The sequence below is a fragment of the Erpetoichthys calabaricus genome, chromosome 4 (assembly GCF_900747795.2).
Source record: "Erpetoichthys calabaricus chromosome 4, fErpCal1.3, whole genome shotgun sequence".
Classification (NCBI taxonomy): Eukaryota; Metazoa; Chordata; class Cladistia; order Polypteriformes; family Polypteridae; genus Erpetoichthys; species Erpetoichthys calabaricus.
The window spans coordinates 222,553,509-222,573,761 of record NC_041397.2 but is presented as its reverse complement, the minus strand read 5'-3'; the positions used below and the strand labels follow the sequence as shown (position 1 = coordinate 222,573,761).

The following is a 20,253-nucleotide window of genomic DNA, read 5'->3' as shown; positions in this document are numbered from 1 at the left end:
GCAATGCTCCTGTATTATTCTATGCTGGATTCACCACCCTGTGCAGTGCTTTGAGGTCCTAAGCTGGGCAGATGCCATACCAGGAAATAATGCTAACAGGCAGATTCCAGGATGTTAAACTAAATCGATGAATGAAAAGAGTTCGAAAGATCCCTACCTTTAATCCAGAACATGGCTATTACTTAAACCTGGCATGTAGAAATCGCTAGCGTCGTTGTAACAGAGTAAAAAGTGGTCGGGCTGGCAAAAGGAGAGAAATGATGACGCAACTTGGGACCGGCGAAAGGCGTTTGCGCCAATGATGCCCTATCTTTAAAGTCCCTTTGATATAATGGGTTAGTTAAATACTAATACATCGGAATTTGCCAGTAATATCTCTAACCCCTCAGCTGATATTCAAATAAAACATGCTCTCCGGTACATTAAATATGTTTGGTATTTGATATTACATATATCACTGTGTATAAACGTCCTGAACACCAGCCACTCTTCCTCGCCGGTCTCCAGCAGTTGCTCGAGTTTTCTCGTGTGCGCGCGCGCCGCTGGTGACGTCATCGTGCGCTCTTTTTGGCTCCATGTTGTGCGCACGCGCTCGTTTGCGGGGTTAGCAGAAATCGAATGACAAAGCACATAACTGCAAACAAAGTACGGCATAGGTAAATAGAAGTATCATACATGTAAGTAGGGAATTTGAATCCAGTTTTACCTAACTTTTTGATACGATATTTTACAACACTTTCTTAAATACCCCGGTCTGTAAAACAATTGATACCTTTCAGTTGTGTTCTTGTGGTGACCTGTGGGATTTATTATCTCTGTGTTCATTTCTTCCCGATTTGAATTGCAATAAATTTTTGTAAAAAATAATTTTAATTAATATACAGTTGAGCAGTGTTTTAATTAATGTAATGGTACTGTTAGTCAGTGCCGGTGCTAGGTTATTTTGCGCCTTATGCCAAGCTTATTAGTGCGCCAACCGACTGTTCGGTAGCTAACTAGCGCGGTCCACCTCCCGCCGTAACCCCTCCAACCAAACAACCTCCCCACCATGATCTGTGCTTTAGGCGTATGCTAAATGCTGGCACCGAACCTGCTTCTAGTACAGCCAATCATAGACTGGATGACACTGCCCTTGTAGGGCACACACATTCACTCCCTCACATTGGGCCTACAGAGCCGGCAATTAATGTGCATGTGTGAGAATGCGGGTAGCATGGACAGAGTATGCAAACCGCACACTGTCGGCTGCCCGGGTCGCAGATGAAATCAAATTTAGTGAAGTTTAGGATTACATCTTTAATAGAATTACAGTGACTGCTAACAATTTATTACAATTGTTAGGGGGTACTTTGCACATTATAATACAAAATAAACCCAGATGCACAATAGTTCATAATAACAGTCCCCCTATAATATGATGTATTCCCAAATAACAGATACTTTAATTGCTAACTATTCCATAATTAGACCTAATATATAATGTGCTAAAGAATACATCTTTGAACTTATGTTAATGTGACTTTTTGGGTTAAAATCACTTCCATATATCAGTTTCTTAATAAAGGCATCTGGAGCTAATTTCCAGTCAGAATACCTGTCTTTTTGTATTGAAGTTTCACATTGAGGATTTTTTTTTTTTGCTTCACAGAGGGTTTGTGTGACTGACCAATGTGCCCGAGAAGATGAACTTGGTGTCATCACTCTCGTTCTCTGGCATCCTGTGGAATCAGACATGATGGTGTATATTACATATCCACTTGCATATACAGTATACAGATTGCTTTTGGCCCACGGCCACTATCTGTCAGAATTCTGACGGACACTGTTACTATCTGTTCTATATTTTTAAACTGTTTTACTGTATGTTTGCCCTCTTCCCGGAAGATCTGAAATTATTGGGATTGCGTTCTTTAGCATGTGCAAGTCCCTCAACATCTTGCATTGGGGAAGCACAGCAAGAATTGCAGTTCATCCTTTATCTCCAGTTAGAATTCAGTGGCAGCTGGTCAGCAGTTTTGTTTATACCCTGAGAGAGCTCACCATGGGTACTTGAACATTTGAATCACTAGGCACCAGCTAAACTGGTATTGGTGTGATTTAATGCAGCCACTGGTTTAGTTTATGTGTGCACTTGAGAGCCTGGTTAAGCAAGTCTTTATCATGACTAACCAGCAGATGTCAATTAATCATTTTTATGTAGTGCTATTAACAGCATGCACCATTATAGAGACTTCTACAAGGCAAACATGATTACAGTATCAAACATGAAACTCAGAAATAGAATACACATTTAAAATAACTCAAGTACAAGCTGAACCAGAAAGCGATATTCAAGGCACAATATTAGGAAGTTCAGCAGTATGAAATTAAGAACAGATTCATTGTGGAAATGGAGAAATTATTTGAAACAAAAATTGATGTAACACAATAAAGTACAACAGAGAAGCAATACAGGAAGAACTCATGTAGAATATGAGAAAGTAAAAAAGGGGTCTCTCCGTAGTATACCTCAGGTACATTTGAGTGTCTTGATCATCTCTGTTTTGTCAGTAAAAGCAATTGTTATTTTTTCTCTGAATAACTCTTGGATGCTGTGTATTGTCTCCTGTCTCGAGCCCAGTGCTGTCAGGACAGGCGCTGGTCCTGCGACCCTGAACTAGATTAAGAGTGTCAGAAAATGTTAATCATTGGAGTGAGGCCTGTGTACAAGGTTATAATTCATAAAACAGGCCAGCATCCCACTTTCTTTCACATGCTGCCTAATGGAAAATTTGCCAAGTGACTGCTACAGAGGGGCAGGAATAATGTAAACGGGGCAATACATGCAAATGTGACATTTTGAAACTTTTCTTTCCCCAGATCTTATGCTCCTAGAAGACTATTTTGATGAAGATGAAGAGCCACCTTTGCTGTTCTGTGGTCTCTCTTTTCACGGTAAGAGTGATCAACATGGGTATCAAGTATCCCCTGCCTTGTAATTTTCTTCAGGCACACACCACATTAAAATGAAAAAGGGCTCCCATTTCACTCAGAGAATCAAATCGTTTTTTCTCCAGGGGTTAAAGCTGCAAGCAGTACTCAACTGAAGGAGTATGGCGTGCTGGTAGCCAGGAGTCTATCAGTGATTTAAAATGGAAAGATAATTGGGGTAAAGATAGCGATAATATTATCATTAAACGCTGTTGCTTTACTCCTTGGTTCATAAACACACCTTTATGATTTTCTTGAAGGTTAACAGGCGACACAAGACTTGCCCAGTGTGAGCGAGTGTGGATCTGTGCATGAGTGTGCCCTGCCACTTCCTCCTGCTCTAACCAGGGCTGTACCATCCATTCTCTTTAACTTAATGTGTACGCTATATGCAGTGATGCCAGGATAGGCATTGGCCTCCTACAGACCCTGAACAATATAAGTGAGTTAGAAAAATGAATGAATGGATGGGGAAAAAACAACATAAGCACACTGATGGTATATTTCCTGTTTTTTACAGTTGCCATCCTTTTAGAATTAGAACACAAATACAACACAATGTGATAGAAGGCTTGCACATTAACATGTTCGTAAGAAAACAAAAAGATGATGTTAGAGATGCTTTAAATTATTGTAGTAGATTATGGAAGACCTGTGGAAACCCAAGGCTGAATCACTTGCCAAGATGCCACAGATGCATTTGGATACAAAAATAGGAAGAGGTGTTGTAACAGCTCAGCTCACTTTGCCCTCCTTTATCTCTTTTGATTTCATATTGATTAAACATGATGCAGCAAATGGTCTGTAGGGCAGGGGTACATCTGCACAATTAAGATCATGGCAACTACTTGGCTGGCCACTCATTTTCCTGTTGCAAAATAATGGGGAGCTTTTATTGGCAACCTGCTGACATTAATGGGGGCAACAGGGAGTCAGTGCCTATCCTAGAAGAATAGGTGCCAGGTAGAGCACACTCCTGCTCACACAGCTAACTTAGGGTAGCCAATCACACTCTCTACTACCTAAACATTGAGAATGTGCACTCTCCACACAGACAGTGCCAGCGCTAATTTTCAGACCCAAAACTATGGAGCTGTGAGGCAGCAGCAGTAACCACTACACCACGTCATTACTCTCAGCAGTGCTACAGGTTATTTGTGCAGTTCACTGAAGTCCAGATCCATTTGCTCGCAGTTAATGCCTACTCAAGTATCTTCGGGAGCTGTAATGCAGAGTGACATTAACAAGTTTAATAAGCTGATGAGCTGGCAAAACGAAAACTGGAAATGCTGAAAGCTGCACCCACTTGAAAGAACCTGAACTCTTATAGCTCTGCACCCTCTACACATCCTCTAGGCAGGGCATTTAAACATTTGAATAGGCTTTAAAGGTGAAGTTTTAGTTAACATTTTTTTGAACAGAGAGCTTACTTTTACAGTAAGGTATGTTCATGGTGGCTCCCATGTTTTTGTACTGTAATGATATGCTCTTCTTCAGTCTACTGCTGGAGCATGAGGCCCTACTCTGAAACTATTTTTTGACCAAGAAGGAAGGGACTGGGCAGACAGGTAGTGGTGTGTTTTTCAAGGTGACTAGAACACTGTCATGGGAAAGGTTCTTTGTAATATTTTTCCAGGTCACTAATTGGGCGGAAGGGAACACACCTTCAGAAATGCGTTTCACTATACTGCCTCAAGGTTTGGAAAGCACTTAGAGATACGTGGGTGTAAATTTTTCATAAAGAACTGCTGAGTCAGAACATCAAACCAACAGGATGGTATGCAGTAATGAATATAATAGATGTGGTTCAGTAATCATTAGTGCTGACTCAACTTTTATTTACCAGTTATCAGGTATCTTTATCCCAGGGTCCTGGACTGCTGAGGAAACATTATGTTCTCTCAATGTCTCTGTGGGATTTCTTCATGGGCTTTGGTTTTGAACAGAATTAGTAGGGAGCCTTGCAATGGACTGGCAGCCACAATAGCATCGGGTCTTGCTGTGTGTCTGATGCATAGCAGTATTTGATCTGGCTGTGACTCTAACTTACCATGGTGCAGTATTTCAAAAGCAGCTTAAAACAATCACATCTATTTAATACTGTCGGCCTTCTGATGATGTTCCTTATCCAGTTGCACAAACTAAATGCTCTACACCATCATTTTTGGAAAGGAGTTTTGCAGCACCTGAATTTCAGCTCAGATCCCTTAAAAAAAAAAAAAAAAGGGCGAGTTCCTCTCACATTTTGCACCACTTAACCTGCTGCTAGGCAATGGCTGTTCTAGGGTTACCATTAGCCTGAAGCCTGATCTCGTGAAAATTTAAGGCATAGAACACAATCTGTAAATGAATTACTTGTTTGATGCCTTAGATCAAAGGGAAGAAACAACTGATGAGAGTGTTGATCTTGTGCAATTTAGATGCACCTTTCTTGGCATAAACATTTAAAGCATCTCAGTTTCAAATGTAAACTAATTCTAGCTTGACTAGTTTCAACCGTTGCACCATTATTGACCAACATCTTATCATTGTGATAAACTTCTAAGGCAAAGTTTATCAAAACAGGAACTGCTTCCAGACAGAGTACTTCTGCTAACCATGCTTGTTCCATACTTGTTAACTTTTGAATGATCACCATGGACAGTAACTGATGGCCAAGAAGTAAAGTAGATGTTAGTTTTAGCTTTGATTAGCACTGCTGTCTCATAAGTCTAGATTCCTGAGTTTCAATCCCAACACACGCATTGCTTGTATAGAGTCTCCATGTTCTTCCCATGTGGACTTGGCACCCTGACCAGGACAGTTTCTGTCTTATGCTTGAGGTTTCTGGGATAGGTTCCTGAATTGGATTAACCAGATTTGATAATGGATGGATGTTCATTGTAGTCTTAAAATCCCCTTCGAATTTTATAAAATGCTTACTGCCCATGAACTCTGCACAGTTGTAGAGAGTGAAGGTCTCATCTCCTCAAACTGTATGGCACACCTTGATGAGCTGCTTCTGCTGGTAGGGCCCATTTTTCTGCTTAGTATAATGGGGAAACATACAACAGTAAACGTGGCTCCTGTCCCTTTTTTATTTTTATAGAGTTAATAAATCTACACAGAGAGCAACTTAATACACATTGTCTAATATTACAGACCACTGTAGGACAAGGTTAGACCTCCCACAGTGATTTAGTGATCTTTATTTATGGCCCAAAACCTCCTTCAGATCTGATCATCTTCATAAATCACATATGGAGTATTTCCCTTTATTGTTTGTCTCTGTCTGCAAGAAAAGTGCTGAATCTGTTTTCACACAACTTCAAGGCCTTGCAGAGCAGAGCACAGCAATACATCTGGAGAGTTGCATGTGACTCATGCCTAATACAATCATTCAAGTTATGGGTAACTACAGGAAAAGCCATTTCACCTGAGTTGTTAAACAAAAGTTAGGAGATCTTAAACGGGGCTGTTAACAGCCCTGAGCTCAGGCTTTGTATATACTATCAGGAAGGATGTGATGTTTGTCATTTTTTGAGTCATGAATTGTTGTTCGGTTTAGTCATCTCTCAGGGGGAATACTAGATTGATTAATAAATTATTAAATAGCACAGTGGATTTTTTTGTACATTTTTCTTTCTGTTTGTGTGTTTGACGACTGCCTTAGGTCTGCTTTCTGTTTCTTTTTTAATTTTGTAGACTTTCTGTCTGTGCTTTTAGTGCATCTGTCATTCGGTTTGAAATCTGTCTTTTCCTTGATTATATATTCAGCACATTTTAGTTCCATTTTGAAAATCCTTCCTGATGACACATTACTATGTCTTGTCTTGACCATTTTTATTTATTTTTTTTAATCCATCCTTCCTTAAAAGTATGTGGCCAGCTGATTTGTTTCCGTCCTTACTTGCTGTTTGGCATGACACTAGCCACTGTTTCATCTTGAACTGTCATGTGAACCATTTTGTAATGCACTAAAATGGACATTATAAAAGGTATATAAATGAATGTGTTTTACTCCTGTTATGATGCTTAATTGTGATAGACACCATATTCATATCCAGAGGGGAATTCACATGCTTCATTAGTCGCACAGAACATAAAGTACACCAAGGCATTGTGTAAAACTGAACCACACTATATACAGAATACAGCACTTTTTTAGTCTATTGTGTCTCTGTGCTATAATGTGTTAGCACTGTGTTATCACTGACTAAGTTAAAGATTACCACAAAAAAGTCCCCCAGTAATATCTTGTAGCACACGTTGCAGAATGAGCCAATAGCTGAAGTTTCTCCAACACAAGAAATTACAGAAGGTGATGGATAACCTTACTTGTGTCAATTTTTTTGTACTACTGTCTTCAATGAATCCAGGGTACATCCTGTAATACAGGACAAAGTAAAAATGATGTAGCAGACTGTAAATAGTTGGGCCCATTCACTATATGGGTCTAAACTCTCATCTTGTACCTTGCAGAAAGTGCATCCTTACAGCCTTCATCCTTCTTCAGTTTTTACCCCCTGACAGGCACAGATAAATCAGCCCTGAGCAGCTGACAGGGAATCCATCAATTACAAGGCTTTTCCTGACTCACTGTTTTCAAAGAATATAAATAATGCATGGAGTTTGTTTAAAGGTAACAACAGGTAGCAAGCAACAGAATAGAAAAGCCTTTTATTTGAAGAGATGTGCACATAAAGAAGAGAAAACTGCCAAAGCTAGAACACAGCAACAACATCCACCCACACTCCAGGCAAAACTTACCTGTTACAATTCCTCTTTGTCTGTGCAGGTGCTGTACTGCCACCGAGTTCTGAGCCTTCAGTGCGGGCCACAAGAGTTGCTCAATAGTGAAGGCCAGTGTGTGCCCTGTCTACAGTGCCCTGCCGGAGAGGAGCCTGACCAGGTAGGTGTTTCAGTGTACTGTGCACATGAATGCATGCGCATGTTAATGCCAAATACAGACTGATAATACTCTTCAGGCAAATAAATGTATTACAATAAGGATCACATACAGTAGCTAGAACCAAAACCCATGGATGTCTTCAAGTTTTATAAGTTTACAGATTATTTTAAAATTCCCAGTTTGGCATTTAACATTAATACATTCTGCTACAATAGCATAATGATTGGTCCCCTAAGAAAAAATTGCTAATAGTTAAATATATATGTGACATGGTGTTTAAATTCATTTATTTTTTATTTCAGTATTGCAGTTCCAGCAATGGCCAGGAAGCACAATGCCGGGCCTGTGCAGTGGGCACTTTCTCAGACAGCCTGAGCTCTTGGCCTTGTAGAGCACACTCCTGGTGTGAGAACTTGAATCGTGCTCAGCTCAGCCCTGGCACATCTACCACGGATGCAGTGTGTGGAGACTGCTTAGCTGGGTGAGTTCTTACAGAAGAATTTCTTGGGGTACAGTGAACAGTCCTGATGTAACTCAGAGGGCAACGGGTGTACTCTTGCACAACGTTCTCAGCATCATTGTGCATCGTGAGGAGTTCACATGTTCTGCAGGGCTGATTTGAGTAGCAATTCTAAATTGGCCCAAGTTGAAAGAGTGGGTGTCTTGTCCTCTTGATTACACAGTACAAAAAGATGTGATACTGTTAAATGCCCCAGATCAGGTGGCTGGCCCGATCTTCACAACAGTAACTGTGCCTGGGTGTATATTTTACGCAGACATGCTGCCCAGTGGAGTTTTTGTTTTTCTCTCCTCTGTTGTCACCTGGCCATATCTCAACAATAACATTAGTGGACATAAATTGTTTAGATTCCTTTATGTTCATTGGTATGAATGTTGTTTAGCTACATGTTTAAGCGAATATGTAGTTTATTGTTTGAAATGTGTATGTAACCTGAAAGCTTGCAACAATGCACAAGCCTATACTTAAAGACGAGTGCTATACAAAAAGGAAATTAATGAACTGGCCTGTCCATGCTAAAAGAGACTCTGGCTCACCTAAAATTTTATATTGGAAGAGGGGGTTTCCAAAATGGATAGATTACAAAATGCACCATCTCTGCTACATTATACAGGCGCACAAGCTTCTAACCTTTAAGCTGTTTTGTAGACTTCCTCCTGGGTTGTTCAGCCATGTTTTCTCCCTTTTGATGTGTAGCAACGAGATACCTTGTATGACAAAAAGGGTTATTAGTCTGCTTATACCTTAAAGGTGGAACTAAATTCGAGGCAATTTTAGTTGTGCAAAATCTACTGTAAATGCTTTTTTTGTGTCTGCTACCTATGAAGTGAGTGAATATTTTTGAGAAGACTGGAGTGTCCGATTTCAAATGGAAGTGGAGTTTCCTCCTTCAGCATTTTGTAACCTAAGTGGGGGTGCTGGCAGCAGTACTTTTATTAATGGATTTTGTGGCAAAGAATGGAAATTTGCAATGGAAGTTGAGGTTCTGCTGACGTTGACATTCATTTTATATATATATATATATATATATATATATATATATATATATATAATATATAGCTTTTTCACTTTTTTGGCAAGTTTCCTTCCTAATCACCCCTGTTTTTACAGGTTCTTTGACACCGAGGGCATGTCCATTCTCATTAATGAATGTCTTCCATGTGCGATGGCTCCAGTGGGGACAGCTGCCTGTGAAGGTCAGTTAAATATGATTCAGAATTTTGGACTGTTGTTACAAGATGGTAAACACTTGACATATTTTGCACTTTTGGATACAGAATTAAAATGTAATTATCAGGTAGTATTTTCCTACTATCATTTTGCGTCTGCCTATAGTTTGCATTCTCTTTGTATTTTACCTCCATTAACACAAACATTTTGTTATCCCTAAAGCAACCAGTTTGTAGAGATCTTTGTCTTTTGAAGCGTTAAGAAAAATTAATCCTGACTGCATGAGACAGAATTGTTGAAACTGTTAATAGCCATGCTGTGATCTGTACAGTATTGTACATGACATTTTGTCCCACAAAATCGCAGCACTTATGTATCGTGTGAATGCTGGCAGAATGTTAAGCAGGGAGGGTTGATCTCATAAGCCGACTCCTATTTCCAGTCTTGCCATTCTTTCCATAAAATAAGTACTCCTGTTTGACAGGGTGGGCCTTTCCAGTGCAAAGAACATAATAGAGGTTGAGCACATTCAGAGCTGTGCCACGTGACCTACAAGCCAGTATGGGGTATTCAGATGATGTTTGTAGAAGACAGCTATCGACTCGGACAACAAGGCACCTAAAAACAGAAACTTGAATCCATATTCTTTACTAAAACTAAGACAGATGTGCTAGCAATATTGTCCATCACAAGCACAGGAGCTTAGATTTAAATTACTATCTGGGCAATGAAACAAAGGCCAGTAGACAACTTGTGCCAAATCAGCCAGAGCAGTTAGGCCAGTCTGTAATTACATGCTGTTCCTTCGTGGAAAGATTTAGCTTTGTATGATGTTGCAGCTATTTATGCACCCTGTTTAGAAAACTGTATAATACAATAAGGAAGTGTAAGACATGACTGTTTTGTTCAGTTAATGCCAGCCCAGTGTTTTAAAATGTGTCATGACATTTGTTTTAAAACCTCTTTTCTCACATTGCAGTAGTATAGCCATAATTCTTAAATCTGCATGCCATGAGGAAAGCCGTGGCATCTGCCACACGTCACAGATAAGATCAGCCCTCTTGTATCCCATCTGAACACTAATATCAAACTTGAAATGTAGATCAGTGTCCCCAGTTCTGGCCTTAATTGTTTTTAATTTTTTTGATCTTTCTTTCAGATGTCCAGGACTTGGTTCCAAAAATCTTGCACAGCACTGGGAAAAATACCCCCAAACTGGTTGTCTCAGTTGCTGCTAATGGAACAATTGCCAGCCTACCAGAGGAAAAAAACACAGAGTATGCAGTATTTGCACTTGTACCTATTTTCTGCATCATGGGTCTTCTGGGAATCTTGATATGTAATGTTCTGAAAAAAAAGGCTACCACTGCATGACAGAGAAGGAGGCCGGTGATGAACAGTCCAATATGCAGGAGAAGGATGGTAAGCAAAAAAAGTAGGAAAGCAATGCGCTGACATCAGGAAATATTTTATTCAGCCATCTGTTATAAAACCTGCTACTTCGGTTCAGTGTCATGGGGATTGGAGCAAATCTCAGTAGAATGAGGTACAAGGCAAGAGCCAAGCTTACAAAGGCTGCCAATCCATCAGAAGACCTGCTCCTGCACACACCTACACTTCTACTCACACGGGCATGGAGACAGTATGCCAATAATGTGTGAAAACTCCACCTATAAAATAATGACCCTTCAGCCTTGTCTGAACTCATTCTTGTAAACCCAATATGTTCCTTCTTGTCCATCACAGTGAGCAGCACCACCAGCTATCTTTTGACAGTCAATACCACCCACTCCTGGGTACAAACGTCACATCCCAGCTTAGTGGGATTTATAACATTAGGCACATTTCTACCTGAGCCCAGCAGGTCAAGGCTGAATAATCTGTTAGCGTGCTGGTCATACCATCCATACCATGTCATTAGTGGTCTACTGGTTGTTGGGCAGTTATTGGTTAGCCATTCATATTGTAGTCTAGTAGCAAGCCAGACCCAATCTGATGAATGACTGGGAGTGCCAAGCTAAAAATGTGGAAAGATTCCATTATGTATAGTATGCGTGTATTGTGAACAGTTTGAGTAACCATTCCAGTTTTAACAAAACATCCAACTAAATCTTTAACAAGCAATTATCTGCAGGATTAGGTTTCTGTGAAATTTTAAATGCTGACAAAGCACATCCATTTCTCACGCAACTTGTAGTATTCCTTTCTAAAGTGAATACATTGTATTGCTGTGTAACTGTTCTGATTGTTTCAAAGCAATGAGCAACTGCTAAACTCATGCCACAATACTGGCTTTCGTACACAATATTCGGAAAGTCAGCTTTTCTTAGATTAGGTTTCATTGCATTTGAAATTGTAATACATCGAGTTTTAATCCACTATTGACACAGTGCTACTATTGTTGTTTTATTGTCATAATGAAAGGTATTGTAAAAATAAATGTGCACTCGGGGAACTCCCTAAAATACAACCAGTTACAAAAACTAGAGTAGCAAAATGATGCCTTTATCACTGCGACCCGGCTCCTTGCTTTGCCAAATGTGTATGCTTTTCCCACCAGCATGACGTCAAGCCGATTGACAGCGATAAACCTTTGTACCCAACAGTGACTGTGTCCCCAACTCTTAACTGCAAAAGAGAAGATGCAAAAACAGAAGGATGAACAGATGTGTGTACTTCAGTTACTAAGATGTCAGCTTTAGTAAGGAGATGCAGAGCTGTTCAGATGCGACTCCTATGAATAACAGTTTCTGCATAAAAAATTGATAAAAAAAGGCTTAGCTGGGGTGTTACATTTTTTATTAGTGTCCCAACATGAATTCTGAAGAGAATGCAAAGTGGATTCACTATGCCAATTTGTAAAATCATTTATATGGGGTTAGTGCTAGAGATATTTTCATCAAACTGTTACTTAGACAGTGGTTCTCAAACTGTGGGGCGGGCCCCCCTGGGGGGGGGGGGGGGCGAAGTAACAAAAAGGGAGGCGCAAAGATGTGGGGTAAAAAAAGAAAACAAGAATCGAAAATATGAAAAATACATCTATTGGACCAAAACAAATTAACTTAAACTACATTCTGATACTAGAAAAATTAAATACAGAGTTCGATAAATGTCGATAAAAGTTAAGTAGGTATAATAAAATATGCATCTATGATATATCATTAATTAAAAAAGAATAAATTGGTATTAGTGGGCTCCTTTCAAAAAAATGTTAGGGGGGCACGATTAAAACTGTTATGGGTCGCAAATACTTAAAGGTTGAGAAACGCTGACTTAGGAAATCGGCAAAGCAGCAATCAGTGGGCTTCTGGGTCCTTTTAAAGCAGCCTGGCATGTGCTCTTTAAGGATATTAAAACGAAACTGAGGTCAAAATAATAAACTATTAAAAGAGACATTTTATTGCAAGGGTTCAATAGATGGAGGGCTGTTGAATTTGTCAAGCTCATTGACCTTGGTGCTTAATGCAATTCTTGTTTCCCTCATTTTATTGTGTCAGAGAAAGCTCTGCATATATGCTGCTCACCATGGCACCATTAAGACATTACTTTGTGGTAGAGAAGGTGAAAGGGTTCGGACAAGTGTACACAAGCTGTCAGTCTTTCACTGTAGGAAGAACAGGCATCAGTGCTCTAAAAGGACGAATAATGAACCCTCCTTAAAATGGCTGAAATACCTTGATCTATTCTCTCTCAGGGAAAAGGGCGCTCCAATGCTATTAATCATCATCCCCTCTGTCATTTCTCCACTGTACGATCTCCTCCTCTCCAAAGACAAATAGCTATATGCATTGGGTCCCAAAGGTATGGCTGGGTCAGGGGAGGCTTCTGGAATTTTAGGCCAAGCGGACAGAGTATTAGGCTTGACAACTGATCTGAGAGTGCCTGCTCTCACTGATTACGCACTGTCTTGAAAATAAATATTCTGTAATAAATCTTTCGTGAAGGATAAGATTTAAAAAAGATGGCCATGAAGCAGCTTAATTGGAATCAAAAAGTAAAGTATTTTTAGAAGTCCTGCAGATTACAGTGTATTCATTTTTATAGGATGTGGACTGAGGCCGCATTCAGGTGCTAATGTAAGGCTGTGCCTTTGAGGGTTCAGGGGCTCTTCACTGACATGTTCAACAATTCCTTTATGATCCACAGGCAGTGGCTGCCCTTACATAATTGATGACGGCAATGAAGACACCATCAGTGTACTGGTGCGACTGATTACAGAGAAGAAAGGTGCGTCAGATACAGTATGAGGAAGCCTGATGATGAACTGCAGGAAAAGATGTCCTGCATGCCAAGTAAACTTTGAAATAACTTGATTTTGCTTTGTTATTTAGAAAATGCTGCTGCCTTGGAAGAGCTTCTGAAAGAATATGAAAGCAAACAGAATACTGTGAGCAAGAGATCCTCCATCAGGTATGCAATCACTTTACTTGTTTCTGGGACTTTCTGGTAGACTGTGGTGTTAGGTGAGCCAATTTCACATACACAATGTGGGACAAATTTGGTTGAACTATCCCACAAATCTATTGACTTCTCCCTCATTCACATTTGGTCTCCCATGTCGATAAATTTTCGAATGACACTCTAGGGTGAGTTGAAAAGGGGGTTCTAGTGGTCACAGTAAAGGTTTACAGTATTAGCCATGTTAAAGTTTTCAGTTTTAGCCCATGTCCCTCTTCTCACTATTGAAATTTTGTTGTTTGTATTATTGTTATATTGTTTGACACTTTTAGTGGTCGTAGTAGTATTGTCATAATAAATTAGAGTGTACTAAAAGACATTTCATTTTATTTAAACACAAACCAGCTTATGTGGTGTATTCCTTATCCCTGTCTCCATACTATTTTTTTCAGTGGTGCTCGCTTTATTAACAGGATGTAAAAGTTTAGTTAGAGTTGGTACCAATTTATTTTGGAAGTGGAGCATTGGTACAGTAAGGGTCAGATGATGAACCACAGGCACGATTTGAACCAGCAACCTTGTGGTTTTAAGTCCAGTCCCTTAGTCTCTAAATCTCACTGCCTGCTTGTGTAAAAAATGTACTTCTTGTGTCATATGAAGATTAGATCGACTTTTCTTGTTAAACAAAGCTGTGTGCTTGTTTAATGCTGTCAGGCTAGACCTGGAAATACACGCGTCACCAGTGCAGTCATTCATGTCTGATTTACTCGCATTAACACCTTCATGTATTGCATACAACTATAAAGACCTTTTGCCGGTTATACCCTATAATTTTGTGGCTTTGGTCACACTCTGGCACTTGTATAGGATCTTGACCTGGAAAACTGATGGATTTACGTTCTCATGAAATCAACATTGGCATTTAACCTGGCCATTGGCAAGTACATCTTTTAGAGAATCTACACCCATGAAAGGGGCTATATGACCTCATAGTTATTTCTGTATACAAAAGAACTTGAAATAAGGTTGGTGTCTCTGGATATTTAAAATTAAGGAAAATAATGTTTTCTACTTAATGACCCTATTTCTGCTCAAAGGAGAATTTGGTGCTCTAAATTGTTTATTTATAACCTAGCATAGTGACCAGGGGATTTGTGTGAATCCCCGATATCTGTCATGGACTTCAGTCTCCATCACTTCTTTATCAATGTTTGTGTCAGAGGCCAATGTGCATGGAATTGGGTGGCACACAATTTCATGATACCCATTTTCCCCGAAACACACAAGCATTAAGAGATGCATTGTTTAATTAGAAGCACTGAGGTAGTGAACAAGCTGGCATGCCTGTTCCTGTGCTTGGAAAAACTCTTTTATTTGCTCCTCGGTGACTAACAGCAAAAGGATAAATTAAGCCAAAAAGTATGAACCCTAAGACAAGCTGCCGTTGAGCATCAGTAAGGGGTTCAAAGGAGTCTGGCTATGCGCACAGGCCAAGGAAACAAAAGCAGGATGCACTTCCACTGAGAGCACAGTTGCCTTCATGCATTAATAGAGCGGCCATATTATTCATTAAATGCCTCGCAGGCTGTGAACTCCCAGCAAGGACAACAAGGAACCACAACAGTACAGTGGAAAACATGACAGTCTGTCTGGCAGGAGGCCAGCTGGTGCCTCTTACCTTACTCCGAGGCCGCGAGTTTCCACAAGTTAGCTTCACTCGGTGACTTTAGCCAGATTCTGATGCAGATGGCATTAGTTATCAACGCGCTGTGTTATTAAATAAGCCAGGGACTCTGGGCAGGGATCCATTCTGCATACATCACTTGGCAAATATCAGTCCTTTGTTAAAGTGTTACAAGCAGACATTTAAGAAAGGCCAAGAGCATCTGAACCTATTAAGAAAAGGTCAGACAAAAGTGAAGGCCATTAGGATTACAGTGGAACTTGCTGTTGTGTAAGGCCATATTGGCACTTCAGTAAATTTTTTTTTTTCCTCTCTTTCATGCAGATTTCCTCCTCTGCCCCAGCTGCACCAGTTCAAATCTCTACCCCACCTCTGCAAACACCAGCAGCACCTGCACACTGTGCATGGACTTGTGGCACCCAGTGGCCCCTGCTGCACCCGCTGTACACAGAAGAAGTGGCCAGAAATCCTGGTACCCACTGACACAACAAAGTCCTCAAAGGTGGGAAGCAAAAACACCCGTCCAGGAGAGATCACCATCCTGTCTGTGGGCAGGTAAGAAGACTACTAATAAGCAAATGTGCACTCAGCCCAAGGCTGCCATAAATCTAAATTTGCTCCAATCCTCCTCTGGTGTAAACCGAGTTTTCGTTGAAACTTGCTGCTGCTCTGTAACACAGTATATGTGATGACACGTGCTACTAATGGCACTAAATACTGATCAGTTTAAGATGGCCAGCTAAATCCAAGTTAGTGTAACAGAGGAAGACACGATCATGAATCGTGTTTCCCAAAATATGACAACAGTACAAGCGCTTAAGCCAGAGTGAGGAGTGCCGAGATGAACGGAGCCGCTCAAACATTTTTGCCTGACTTGTGTTTCTGCTCCTCAGGTTTCGAGTGGCCCACATCCCTGAACTGAAATCAATGCCACTGGAAGAGCTCAGCCCCCCAGAGTCAAGTGACACAGACTCCATCGACACTTCACACACAGAGCCAGCAGAAGAGAAATCCCTTTTGGGGGGCTCCTCTTCATCACGTGCCAAGTCCAAGTGGCTGAAACCTGGGGACAGCAAATTAGAGGTAAGCAGCTGAGAAGCACCAGTGATGCAAGCAACCTGCCCAGTGCTTTTTAAATCAAACACGTTCATGGGATTTTCAAAGTCTACATCTGTTAGTCGCAATTCTTCTGTCTGAGACTTAATTGGGATTCAGTTGGCTTTGGTTTCAGAAGTGGTTCAGATGCTCCCTGCTCCTTGAACACACTTTGGATTATGGGACTATTGCGTATAATGCCTTTAAAAAAAGCATGCCAGGCCCAAACACAGGTGCCATGACATGCTTTTCTCTGTGCTTTTTATGCACTAAAATCCTTCCACGACTAACTTTATTACAGCATGAAACTTCAAGACAAATCCCTGTGCTGATCACCTTGCAGTCTCCACGCAGCAGTATTACAACCGCTGAACCGCAGTCACGTTGGGTTATCAGCTGTTTGACAACATGTCCTAGAAATCTTTCTTAGAGGGAGGGGAGTCCTTCGCTTTAGTTCTTTAATTTAATTTAGACAATCTCTGCAGTGGGACCACTTTCAGCACCCATGACGGGATATGCGTCCGTGTGAAGGACAAACAACATAGGAATCCTTTCCTCAGATGCTTGTGTTCTTTAAAAATCTGGGGAGGCACGGTCAGTCGGCCCTCAGACAAGGGGTCTCTGTCAAGATCTGTAGCCCTTTCTCCTCTTTGGCTTACCTTGCTTGTTTCACAGCATGACAATTTAGACCCTTTTTTTCCCCCCTACTCATTACAGGACAGAAAACTCATCATAAAGCTGGGAGAAACTAATCTTATAATATAAAGGTAATAACAAATGCCTCCATGATGTGCTGGTTGGGGCTTCTAGCTGCAGTAGCCTGCCTTTTTGCTTGCTAAGCGTCTTTCTGCAATGCAGTAGCTGCTCCTTAAGGAATACGTGTTTGTTTTTTTGCATGTTATTTCTTTCAAACTCTCTCCTTTTTCACTTTAGTTCCCGTTTAGCTGGTTAGAATCTTGTCATTGTTGTTCTGCTGTCTTTTTATTTCATTGTTCTATTTACCAATGGTATATGTCCTAGCCTGAACTATCGCCAAGAGCAGAAAGCAGCTGTGCTGTCACTTAGTTATATTGTTCAAATGAGTCGGGACCTTTTGTGCTTCACACTTGTGTGCCAGGGAGTCACAGGCGACCCTGCAGCTTGTTGCGACAATTCTACTTTGCAGGGGAAATCAATCACTGGGAGCACCGCGCTCTGCAGGTTACTGTTTGAAAAGGCAGCTACTTCTTTCAGTAAAGCGCCCTCTTCTGCTTACTTTCCACATGGCGTCTCAGAAGCGCAGCAACAGAATCCAATTACATTCTGAAGTAAAGTGTTTCCTAAATATGTCAGGCATATGAACCAAAGACAAGACAAGAGCCCCACACCCGGTGAGCTCTCTGACAAAAGAAAGTGTGTCAAGCCCTTACTGTATGCCAAGGAGCCCGCCACTGAGGCCAGTGCAAATGAGAACTAGTGTAATGAGGGGTAAGGTGGCACCATCTGGCAGGATGTTCAGAATTGACTCATTTGATGCCAACCTTAAATGAAGGGACAAAGGCCAAATCTGCACACGAGCCACTTCAGTACTGGGTTAGGTAACCACACTCTTGGTAAACAGCCCCCATTTTTTTTTATTCAGTTTATACTTTAATATATTAAACCTTGAGTTTGTGTGTTTTCTCTCTCTGGTATATCCACACCACTGAGCCTTTTCCTGCCAAATTTTACACAGGGGCACAGAACGGGTCACATTTTGTTTTGACACATTTCCCCCGGGGGAACTTGATGCAGTGAGCACACCTGCACCCTGGGCACTGCCAGATACCCCTGCTCGTGATAAACACGCTGGCCTTTAACTTATTAGTTACTCACTGCGCACTAAAAGGTGTCAGCGGGCACTGGGCTCACATGGGACACACAGCTGCTCCTCCCAGAATGCACCGATACTGTCCCAAATAAAACGGCCTCATGCAATCCAAGAAAGGAGGACGGTCCAGAAATAATATGAAATCCATGGAAACTGTTGGAAAATTAGTCAAAACAAGAAGAACGGCCACTAAGTCCGCATCAAGAAGGAGAGGGAGGACGGCCGAGGTCACATGCCCGCTGTCCCCTGCCCGTACAGCACTCAGTGTTCATTCCCTTTTTCTTTTACAGGTAAACAACTGATGGAACAATCACAGTTTGGCCAAATTCTGGGAAGACCAACTGCTGACGTCAAACGAAGGCTGAAAACTTGGAAATGTGCAACACACGTCAACAAAGCCCAGAACAATCTATAAAACTGTCACTTTAATCTCAGATTTGCTTCTCATGTCTAGGAGGAGCGTTAAAAATGCTTTATTTTGGCAAAATTGCTGAAGAATCAAATTAGCCTTTCATAAAAGTTTATTTTTTCAACATGAAAACACTAAACGGCTTCTTTTCACAGCCACTGCCAACAGTCCTGGAGTGGCAGGAAAAAGCAGCAGCAAGTGTTGGATTCGAGATTCTTGCTCTTATTTAGGGAGCACAGAGACGGGCAGGCTGGGGTTCAGACAGGGGAGGTGGATGGAGCTGCGGCTTTGGGCCCCAGTGAGCCGAGACGGCGCAGGATTGGCGACACTCTCTGAATGTAGTGTACCCCTAGGATCGGCCTGACAGTAAAGGGCCTGTAACACGGTAATCGAAATCTGCTGTTACAAGGGCCTGCGACTACCCAGGTGACCTCGGAGCCGCAGCATACGAGTGGGAATTCTGGAAGTGAAAAAATTCAAACACAACCCCTCAGCCTGCCCTTTATACAGGAATCAACTACAGCGGGTACTCCGAGAAAGGGGGCAGCAACAAGCAAAGCATTTGTGGGCACTAAAATAACAAACATAACGCAAGTTGTGAACCCATGAGGGGTGCCCTCTGCTAGCAGACATTAGGACACCCTTCACTTCTGGCCCTGGTGAAACCGACACAGCCGACTTATTACCTCACGCTGGCCGTAGGCACCTGGAAAAGGATTGGCTGGGAGAAAATCGAATAAATATTCATGCGGGCAAAACCACTTTTTATAGTGAAGTAGACATATTGTTAAGAAGGTTTACAAAAACTAAAAAAAACGTAGCGTTTACATGTTGCTCTCACTTTTCGTTGTTTACAGAAAGTTATGTTTTCTTGTTATTATCTTGTAATTTATTGGTTGGGTGCTTTAAGGTTTTGTTTTTTTTCCTGTCAGGATTGTGTTTATTATTTACCAGAATGTCTCATTACTCTACAACCTTGTAGGTTTAATTTATTTGTTTCATTCTTCTTTGCTAGGAGATTTATGTTCTTTAAGTAAAGAATCAAATTTCAAACCTGCCTTTCTGTCTCTTTATTCTCACCAAACCCCGTAACAAAAGTGACAACTGGCTGTGACGACTGTTACTATGATGGCGTCATTCACAGAGAACGCTGATTAAAGTTAAGATGACCAGCCAGACTACATCTACCCAAACATGAGGAGCACTCCAAATTGAAGCACTTTGTGCCAGCGCTTGCTTTAAGGCCTTGGCAATACTTCCCACGTGC

At 41.1% G+C, this 20,253-nt stretch overlaps 1 protein-coding gene across 1 annotated transcript in view; it reads left to right on the top strand.

Moving 5' to 3' along the window:
• Positions 1-19,806, top strand: part of relt (RELT TNF receptor) — a 43,012-nt gene extending 23,206 nt beyond the window's left edge. The window contains 11 exon segments of the mRNA XM_051926822.1: positions 2,860-2,934; positions 7,748-7,861; positions 8,164-8,342; positions 9,492-9,577; positions 10,711-10,899; positions 10,902-10,973; positions 13,698-13,778; positions 13,883-13,961; positions 15,958-16,188; positions 16,527-16,716; positions 18,868-19,806. Coding sequence (XP_051782782.1) covers positions 2,887-2,934; positions 7,748-7,861; positions 8,164-8,342; positions 9,492-9,577; positions 10,711-10,899; positions 10,902-10,973; positions 13,698-13,778; positions 13,883-13,961; positions 15,958-16,188; positions 16,527-16,716; positions 18,868-18,879 — 1,281 coding nt within the window. The 5' untranslated portion in view covers positions 2,860-2,886 and the 3' untranslated portion in view covers positions 18,880-19,806.
• The last annotated feature ends 447 nt before the right edge of the window (positions 19,807-20,253 follow it).